General features: G+C 32.4%; 1 protein-coding gene and 1 long non-coding RNA gene across 3 annotated transcripts; one reads left to right on the top strand and one right to left on the bottom strand.

Annotated features, from left to right (window-relative positions):
* The first annotated feature begins 2,929 nt into the window (after positions 1 to 2,929).
* LOC131028506 (feruloyl CoA ortho-hydroxylase F6H1-1) lies at positions 2,930 to 4,734 on the top strand. 2 transcript variants are annotated; one of them, XM_057958788.2, is made up of 4 exons: positions 2,930 to 3,209; positions 3,518 to 3,762; positions 3,859 to 4,171; positions 4,253 to 4,734. In XM_057958788.2, exons 1-4 carry the CDS (start codon positions 2,991 to 2,993, stop codon positions 4,499 to 4,501), a joined length of 1,026 nt encoding a protein of 341 aa, XP_057814771.2. In that variant the 5' UTR covers positions 2,930 to 2,990; the 3' UTR covers positions 4,502 to 4,734. The 2 variants fall into 2 exon arrangements, with proteins under 2 accessions (XP_057814771.2, XP_057814770.2); XM_057958787.2 differs by having other exon boundaries at positions 4,250 to 4,734.
* A 2,628-nt stretch (positions 4,735 to 7,362) lies between these two features.
* LOC131028514 (uncharacterized) lies at positions 7,363 to 8,726 on the bottom strand. The gene is made up of 2 exons (XR_009102599.2): positions 7,703 to 8,726; positions 7,363 to 7,581 (listed from the first exon to the last, which is right to left on the bottom strand). It is a non-coding gene; the product is annotated as an uncharacterized LOC131028514 (long non-coding RNA).
* Positions 8,727 to 10,123: the final 1,397 nt, after the last annotated feature.

Here is a 10,123-nt window from a genome sequence, read left to right as displayed (position 1 = left end):
CTCTATCTCACAAGATCCCTCAAGCCAATGCCTTTTCTCTCAGATCATTGAGAAAAGTGACTCAGGGATGACGAATGCAAGAATGAGGGATGCTTTAGATTGGTTTTAACATGAAATACAACCTATTTATTCATGATTCTTTGAATGAGTTAAAGTAGATTATAAGATGACAAGATTAGTAGCAATACTATCCTAACATGATATACTAGTTAATGATTTAAGCTAATGATAATAGAAATACTCTAAAATGCTTATTAGATTAATTCCTATTACAAAAAGAGGCTAGATGTATTGATAAAATTGAGCATAAGTGAGATCCTAAAAGCTTGGATGATCTTTTTAATGGAGGAATGAGAGCTCTATTTATAGGGAAAATAGGGCAATGGAAGGTCAAGATTGGATGAGCTTATCAAGGGTCGGGATTGAAAGTTATCAATCCATGCTTACAATTTTCACCAATGAAATGGTGACAATTATCAACATAAGACTGGTTGAGAGGAGATGTAAGAAGCATTAAATGCTTGAGAAGACCTCATGGTTACCTTAGAAGATAAGGGTTAAGGTTAGGTTAGGGTTATTCAATGGATAAACCTTTTATCCAAAGGATAAACTCTTGTGCAAAGGTTAAAGGGATAACCATGGTCAAAGCAATGAATGCTTGATGAGACCCCTGGGTTAGATGAGGGTTAAGTTAGTCAAAAAGTCTTTAACCATGCCACTAAGGGTTAGTTAACCATTAATGGTTTGAAGACTTTGGAGGCAAATTTGTAAGAGTCCTTCCAAGTTTGGGGGTATTCAACAAGCTAGCTCGTTGAAGGCATAACGGCTTTAATGCCTTTTGAAGACTTTACTCCAAATTTGAGAAGTGACCTCCTCAAATTTTGGGAAAAGGGATAATGGATGGGTTTAGGCTAATTGATTAAGATTAGATGGATTCTAGAAGAAATTAGGAATAGGGTTAGGATGCAAGTGGGAGATGTAGGAAAATGCAAGTGGATGAGGAATAATAGGATTAATTAAAATAAATTGCTTTATTTCAACTTGGTTGCAAATTGGGGATTAAATAAATTAGATTTATTTAATTGGCGTAAACTATATAATTAAATATAAATTTAATTAAAAAAATAGGGAGAAAGGATTTAATTAAATAAAATGATTTATTCAATTAAATGATGTAAAGGGCTTAACTGAATTTAAATAAATAAATTGAATAATTTATTTAATTAAATAGAAGAATGTGGTTGATTTAATTAAATTAGATTTAACTAAATAGAGGAATGAGAATAAAATGAACATTAAATATTCCTTTAGTAATATCATCATTTTTATACGTCTACAAAATATATATATTTTTAATTGTTCAAGCAATATATTAACTAATAATCTATTCTCACTTGTTTACCACAATAATTGCATTGTGTTAAAATAGGAAGTAAAACATTTCAAATTTAAATGTATATTTCTCTAAAATTTCTCTTTTACATGTATATCTTTTAAAAAAATTATCATATTTTATAGAAAAAGAGGTATTAAGTAATGATTTTGTAAATATGGTTATTTAGTGTTAATTTGATATGTAAATTGTAGTGAGCTATATTTTTAAGATATTGTTATTGTAATTGATTTTTAGTTTTGGAAAAATAGTGTAAAGAATCACATATAGTTAGGGTATTATAAGGGGCAATATAATTCCAACATGAGACACGTTTTGAGGTGAAAATTGTTACAAAATATAGTTATAGGCTAACAAATAAATATTTTTATTTGTGCATATCTTAATGTATAGATTTAGTGATGTTACAAATGTCATTCAAAAAGATAAAATAATTTTGAAGTCAACAATGTAGTTTTATTAAAGCCAAACTTCATTCTCATTTTAATTTACTCTACCACCTCACAATAAAATAATGACTATTATGATGTATATAGTAGTACACATATCATTCAAGATATTAATATAGTTGAAATTTTATTCAACGAATTCAATGTATTGGACATGTTTAATTTATTATTAAAAAAAAGTATGATTTTTGCATTGAATGCTTTTGACATGATAGTAAAGTAAATTCTGTAGACTAAATATTATTTCTCGAGCTTCTTAACTATATGTGTTCATTTAATAAACTGATAAAATAAATTGAATGCAACACACACATTAGTATTCGTGCCTGGCAAGAATTAATAAATCGTCTAAATACAACTATTAGGTCATGGAATTCAAATCCTAATGATGAATAGCATTATAATTGAAATTTTGATATCAACTCTTATCAAGGCTAGCAACAATTGATAAAATATATAATCATAATTATTAGATCATCGAATTTAATTCATAATTATGAATAACATTATAATTGAAATTAGCATAAATGGGTAGCATGATTGGCTAAGGGCTTTGGATTCTTCCCATATAGGTCCCAAGATTGATTTTCTTAACCCGAGATTACCCAATGATAGTGGCTTATAGACTGTTGTTGTCATCCCCAAAAGACTTAGGCTGGGATATATCATAGTGACACCCCTAAATTATTAAAAAAAAGATTATAATTAAAATTATAATTTCGACTATATAATATTCATCATTATTCTGTTTAAACATAATAAAACTCGATGATAAAGTAATCAACGGTAATTATACACCTATCTATCTATACCAAAATAGTCAACACTCATCCTATTGACATTAACCAACATCAATCTTTAAGTACTATAGTACATGATATGTCAAATTAATCCTTAAATGCTGATTGACAGGTTTAAATGTATGACGTACTGAAACCTCGACCATAACTCAAACCAAACTTTGACTCACTCCTGTGTGGGAATCCCAACAAGAAGTCAAACCAAACTCTGTCACTGCCTTGCGGTGATCCCTCGTCCACGACTGCTCTTAATTTCTATTAATACGCCTCCTTCTGCTTCTAGTCTTAAGTTTGGCATTGTCTAAGTAATTAGTTTGCATTGTATTGCAGAGTCAAGAAGAGCTTAAAATGGCTGCTCTAGCAAACAGAAGTGTAAAGAGTTTAGTAGATACTGGCATGAGGGAGATTCCCAAGTCTTATATTCGCTCGGAGAATGAGCGCTCAAAAACCACTGCAGTCTGCACAGAGAGCATTCCTGTGATAGATCTAAGTGGCATATATGGGCCCAATAGAACAGAGGCAATCAATGCCATTAGCAAAGCTTGTGAGGAATGGGGTTTCTTCCAGGTTTAAACATGCACTCTTTCTATGCTGTTTCTGACTTAATGATTGAGTGGTAAATCCATATTGTGGGGGTGTTTGTTTTTTTGGAACAACTTAAATCATATACATTAAATTTATATTTTTAGACTCGAAGTGTTAAACAATCAGAGTTGATGACATTTTTTAGGTTTAATATGTTGCTTAATGTATGTAATCATATTAAGAATACACTTTTAGACTTGAAAGTGTTACACTTCGAATTGATTCACAATCTCTAGTCTTAATCTGCTGCGTAATGTGTGATGTTTAAGGCTGACTGTTTTCTTGTACAGGTGATAAATCATGGGGTTCCAGAGAGGGTGATAGAGAACATGATGAGAGCTCACCACATGTTCTTTGAGCTGCCAGAAGTGGAAAAGGCCAAGTACAAAGCTGAACGCCATGATAAGCCTGTTGTATATGGAACCAGCTTTACTGCAAAAGACCAAAAGGTTCTCGAATGGAGGGACTTTCTCATGTTCATCGTTGAAGGAACCATTGATGCCCAAACACTTAAGGACTGGCCTCCAATCATTCGGTAAGCAATATCTCATAAATTTAATAAAACTATTCTGTCTTATAGATATTTTGGCATTCATATGTTAATCATTCTGACCTATTCTATGGTGTGCAGAGATTCAGCTTTGGAATACATGACTGAGGTGAGAAAGGTGGCACTAGAGATTCTTTCTGCTTTGTCAGAAAGCCTTGGCATTTCTGGTATTTTTGAGAGCATAATGGGTCATGAGCGATTGCTCTTGAATTACTATCCTCCATGCCCTAACCCAGATATGACATTTGGTGTGAGTGAGCATTCTGATGTGGGTTTAATTACAGTCCTCTTGCAAGATGATGTGGGAGGGCTTCAAGTATCACATAATGGCCAATGGGTTGCAGTGCAGCCAATTTCTAATGCTCTTCTGATTAATGTGGCTGATGTCTTGCAGGTATATAATACTAGAATCTATATTTTTTTGCAATGAAATTGAGATATTATAATCAGTTGATTGACCTCAAATTTATAGCAGGTGTTAAGCAATGGGAAGTTTCAGAGCGTGGAGCATCGTGCTGTGCCCAATTACAGTCAAGCTCGCATATCCGTTCCATTGTTTTGTGCTCCAGCCAGGTCCACCATTATCAAGCCTGTCCCTGAGCTTGTTAATGAGCACAACCCATCTAAATACAGACCATTTACATTTGGGGACTATTTAACCTACTTTCATAGTCGATCTCATTCTGGAAAGGCTGATAATTTGGCTTATGCAAGACTTGAGTAGAGGTGTATTCAAGTAGGTTCTACTAGAATTATTTAGGATGATAGAACAAAATGCTAAATCACATGTCTATTGAAAGCTACTGAACAAGATGGAATCTACCGATGTTTGATTTTTATGTAGTAGGTCCCTGTAAGATGGTCCTTTATATCTATCAAAATATGGAATAAGTTTTCTTAAAATTTTATCGTTTATTGATGGAGAGATCCTTTGAAATAAATGTAGATAGTTTTTTCTCTCATGTGTACGAACTCTATTATTGTCCACTTGTTCGAACTACAATAATGGTGATTTTATATTGCTGCCAAGACAACTTAAATATTGGCTTGTCCACATTAAATACCTTAACATCTTTTAGCATAATTAAGGAATACATCATATAATTCATTTAATATCATGGTTTAATAAATTTTATAGGGAAAAAACAATATTCAAATTATTTATATATACTGGTTGACATTCATAAATAGCGATCTTAAATAGTGATAATCTTACATGATTTTTAAATACATCTATAAATATAAATAATTAGATAAACTTCATCTAGTTGAAATCTTGCTGAAGCTATCCACAAATTATTATCTTATTACTATTCAAGTTTAAATACTGATTATTACATAAATTATCTAATAACAACGAAAAAATTCAATGCCCTTCATCTTTGCATAGAATAATAAATTTTGCCTACCTAAATAGTATTATAATTCTCACACCATAGAAAAATAGGACCTATGATACTATTATATACCTTATCACTTTTTGAAGAAATATCCTATCACATTAGCAACATCATTCTTTCTTCATCCTATTGTGTGCTCACATGCCTTAACTTGTTCTAAAGATCCACATTAGGGTCATCATGCCTTCCTTATTTTATATATAACTACACAATCCTTATCTCACCTTTATGACCACTTTTAACATTGTTATTTGCATATAATGGGTTTAGATTTGTATGCTTCAATTCTTATATTCTATGTTCCTAAATGTCATATACTTTGCCATTTACCTATATTGGTGTTAACCTAGACATTGGCTTATATACCTTTGATAATTATCTCTAATTTATGTACTTTTTTATGCTTATTATGATTGTCACATAGTTTTTTTATGACAATTTTTAAATGATAAATTGCATGACATATGCATTTGCATTCTTACATTTCCCTATATTACACTTATCTTCTATGCACTATTTTCCCCTCTCCACAAATTAGTTGCACATCTACACAAGAAATTGGATATGTAATGTATAGTGCCACTAATAGTTAATAGTCTCATTTTGAGATTTCAAGCAAAGTTCACATTATACTAGAAAAATATTCTTCATCTACTTGGATGAATGTTAATTATATTTCATGGTCATGCATGAAGTGTCATTTCTCATTACAACCACTACACAGGGAGGACTATTCTAGTATACATTTCTATATAGGTGAAATTTCTAACAATTCTCTTTATGTATTTTAAAGGTTTCATATAAAGTTAAAACAAAAATCCTATTTGTACCTATTTTTCCAATATGATAGATGTTACTCATTGTTTTATCTTCTCTATTTTAAAAGTGTTTATGAAACATTCATGCCAAGATTGAAAAACCACCCGAAGATTTCAAAATGGACCCATTACTTTGCATGGACCACATATCCTTTTATTCTTTGAATATATACTTTTCAATTTGGTTGAGAATTTCACATACTTTGAAAGTTCATCTTAAATTGAAATATAACTCAAACTAGACTAGGTAATATGAAATTATAAATTTTTCATACCCATGACAAATTCTATTTAGTTTTAGGCTCATATTGATGGAATGTCTTAATAAAAGTATATATTGAAAAACGGCGCACTCTTATATCAAGTTGATTGATTCTTCAATCCTTTATCTATCAATATTTACACAAGTTTTGATACATCCAACATTATCCTAGCCTTACATGCACCTATTCCCTCACATTTACCTCATTATTATTTCCTAATTATACATTTATGCAAGAATTCAAAATTTGTATTTCCTCTCTTTGGTCAATCCTACACTTGGATCAATCATGTAGTGCTCAAGATTGACCATAAAATTTAGCTTTTCAAATTCAAAATTGTTGACTCCTACCTTTTTCTATTAGCTACTAGAAGTGGGCTTGGTACACATTTGTGTGGCTAATTGTTGTCTTTGTATTTAAAGGCATACATTTATGCAATTAAAAACATCAAGGGATGCATGCAATGAATAACCATAGAAACCTTCAAATTACAAAGAACAATCATTCTAGCAACACATCAATTTGGAACATAGAAAGAATAATTTACGTTAGAATCTACATATAAGTCATTTGCATGCTTGCTTGTTGTCTTCCAACATTCACCCAAGGCTATAAAGCTGACCCATAAAAGTGCTGACCAAAGATAACTTGACCCTCATAGTTCAGTAGCTTGCCTTAAAGTCTTTAAAATTTCTGCTTATCCTTGTACAAATTTAAAAATTGAAGATTATGGTGAAACTCTTTTCAGAAATCCATTGCTTACGGAATTAGATCCAAGCATCAAAGTTAAGTTTTGAGCTAATCAAGAGTGACCCAAGATTCCAAATTTATATAAATTTTGAGATGGTATATACCCTAATAGCATCAATTTCTAAATATTAACAAATAAATACTGTACATTATCAATATTCCATCATAAATTTAAAAATTAAATACATCCATCTTTCTCATGCAAATATCTATCACTTTATCAATTCCAACTCTTACAAATTAAATTTCGTACATTTATCTTATTAGCCTAGATTTATGCAAAAGAGATCATATATACTCTTTTTATTACCATAAATTATAAATAACCATCTTTAAAAAAATACAGAGTCGTAGTGAGAATAAAATCAAGAGCGAGAAACTTTATTGAAAAAAACAAAAAACTAGGATGCTTTATTGCATCGAATGTAGAATAGCAATCGAGGTCCATATGCAGATCAATGCGATCACAATGTGCTGAAAGCGTTTGTCTTAAACAGACCAAAGCTGAATCCATTATTGTATTATAGCTAGTACCTCTTTACAACTTCAACTTCCAAAAAGCAAGTTGGCATCCTGCAGTGAGTAAACAACAGAGAGTAAGACAAGTATTTATGCAACACATTATGCAATAAAAGTAGGTTACTATTACTTGTGATAGAAAGACAACCACCCAAAGTGCCAATGAATTGGATACCTTATCAGCTGTTTCACATATCAATTGGTATGGAGGAGGGGGGGACTTGTAAGAGTAGTGATGAGTAAGTGATGGTAGACTGGGGATTTAGAATGTGGAGATGGGTACACAGGCATTGCTATAGGTAGGGAAGGAGTTACAACAGGAGGGTGAGGGGGCTTCATTTCCACCTTTGGAGGGGATGGTAGGTGGACCGGTGGAGGAGGAGATTTGTAGTAGTATGTTTTTGGAGGAGATCTCAGGTGGACTGGTGGAGGAGGAGATTTGTAGTAGTATGTCTTTAGAGGAGATGATAGCTGGACCAGTGGAGGAGGAGACTTGTAGTAGTACATCTTTGAAGGAGATGGCAGGTGGACCGATGGAGGAGGAGACTTGTAGTAGTACGCTTTTGAAAGAGATGGCAGGTGGACCGGTGGAGGAGGAGACTTGTAGTAGTATGTCTTTGGAGTAGATGGCAGGTGGGCCAGTTGAGGAAGAGACTTGTAGTAGTATGCATTTGGAGGAGATGACAGGTGGTCCGGTGGAGGAGGAGACTTGTAGTAGTACGCCTTTAGAGGAGATGACAGATGGACCGGTGGAGGAGGAGACTTGTAATAGTACGCCTTTGGAGGAGGATTGCTAGCGTGGTATGTGGCATCAGATGGCATTACAACAGCAAAAATGCTGGCTGCAATCAAAACCACCAAGGACTTGCTACTGAACTTCATCTTTCCTCTGGAGTCCATCTTCCTTGGTGTGAGATAACTGGCTTACATAGCAATTATTTATAGTAATTGATGGGTGTAGAGTAGGCTACGTAAAAGTTTCTTGTTTGAACAGGCTGGCATCTGCCGCTCTCGTGACGGAGGGGGATTTCTTTAACAATCAAAGCAAGTGGGGAAAAACTATTAATTTACAAAAAGCTGCAATTATCTGCAGTACAGTATCAATGTGTGATTTCTTTTTCGAACTTTAATTCTAATTTGTGGGGTCACTGATTTTAGAGCATGGCAATCCAAATGCTTATGGACGTCATATAAGTCAAGAGTAATCTGCTTTCTAGCTGTAAATCACCATCGAAAATGTTCTCCAAGCCTAAATAATGTTGATGGTTCCCCTTCAATTTGGCATTTTAATAATCGCCATCAATTTCAGCAAATATGGCTTGAAACAATTTTTATAATGAGAAACTAGAGAGTTGTTTATATTGACTGTCTGATTCTCCATATGTTCAGTTGATTGATTTATACCAGACTATTGAAAATAGTCGATTTCCTTAAATTAAGTTTATTTTCCTTCATTGTCAATGTTTTTGTCATGCTATATTGTTATTCAATACAAGGAAAATAGAAAAAGCATGAGACAAGAACCTCCTGATTAGATTAAGTAGTAACAACCACGTCATTCTTTCATAATTTTAAAGTGTTCCAAAGTTTCATTAAGTATTTTTATTTAAAAAAGATTAAAAAAACATTTTTTTTAATGTATTTTTTAAATCTTTGTTATAGATTTTTGAAGTGATAGTGTATTATCTATAATTTTAAAGTGTTTCAAAGTTTCATTAAGTATTTTTATTAAAAAAGATTAAAAAAAAAAAATAAATTTATATTTATAAATTTTTGTTATAGATTTTTGAAGTGATAGTGTATTATCTAGCCAACGAAAGTACCAAGCTTGTGAGCCAAGCAGTCCAATAGAGATTCGAACTTTGGTGGTGGTTTCATCAAAAAATGATCTAATCGTTGTGCTAACATGGATCACCCAAATTAGTATTTGTGATATTATTATAATCAATTTTGATTAATTAACTATTAGTAATTGTTTTCATACAATTATATTTTCAAAAATACATATTTCATATTATATTAGAAATTAATTATTAAGAATTTGACTTGATTCAATATTTTAGGTATTATTCTTATTTATTATAAACTTTCACCTATATTATTGAAAACCTAAAAAATTGAAAACAACGAATTAAATCTACAAAAAAAGATGTTTTAAAGGCATCTGCAAATCTAGGACTGCGAATCTGGAGATTAAAATGGAGGAGACAACGATTAATTGGAATGACGATTACTGCGATTAATTGAAACGACAATTAATTGAAATGACGATTACTGCGAATCTGCGATTATAGAAAACTTAAAAATGTCTTAAGAGGAACAAGTTGGGAAGATTGAACGACGATTACTGCGAATCTGGAGATTGTGAATTACTACGAATCTGGAGACTGCAAGCTAGGTCAATGACGATTCTCAATTCACCCCTGTTGATGTGGACACCCCCTGCGCACATAGACCAGTGAAGGTGGTGGAGGAGACCGCTCTCCTCCACGTGGTTTGAGCCTCCTAACTTAAAACATCCACTTCATTTCAGTTGTGTGTTTTTTTTAATTTTATTTTTTGCTCGCTAGATGTTTTAGTAGTTGATTATGCTCGC

Source organism: Cryptomeria japonica, chromosome 8 (assembly GCF_030272615.1).
Source record: "Cryptomeria japonica chromosome 8, Sugi_1.0, whole genome shotgun sequence".
Taxonomy (NCBI): Eukaryota; Viridiplantae; Streptophyta; class Pinopsida; order Cupressales; family Cupressaceae; genus Cryptomeria; species Cryptomeria japonica.
The sequence above is the reverse complement of the archived record's forward strand: the minus strand, read 5'-3'. Positions and strand labels throughout refer to the sequence as shown.

Bases quoted from the DNA above. Each gene is read 5' to 3' on its own strand.
- LOC131028506 (XM_057958787.2), top strand. From the start codon at position 2,991: ATGGCTGCTCTAGCAAACAGAAGTGTAAAGAGTTTAGTAGATACTGGC. The intron at 3,763-3,858 runs GTAAGCAATATC...TATGGTGTGCAG, and splicing joins GACTGGCCTCCAATCATTCG to AGATTCAGCTTTGGAATACA. The intron at 4,172-4,249 runs GTATATAATACT...TCAAATTTATAG, and splicing joins ATGTGGCTGATGTCTTGCAG to CAGGTGTTAAGCAATGGGAA.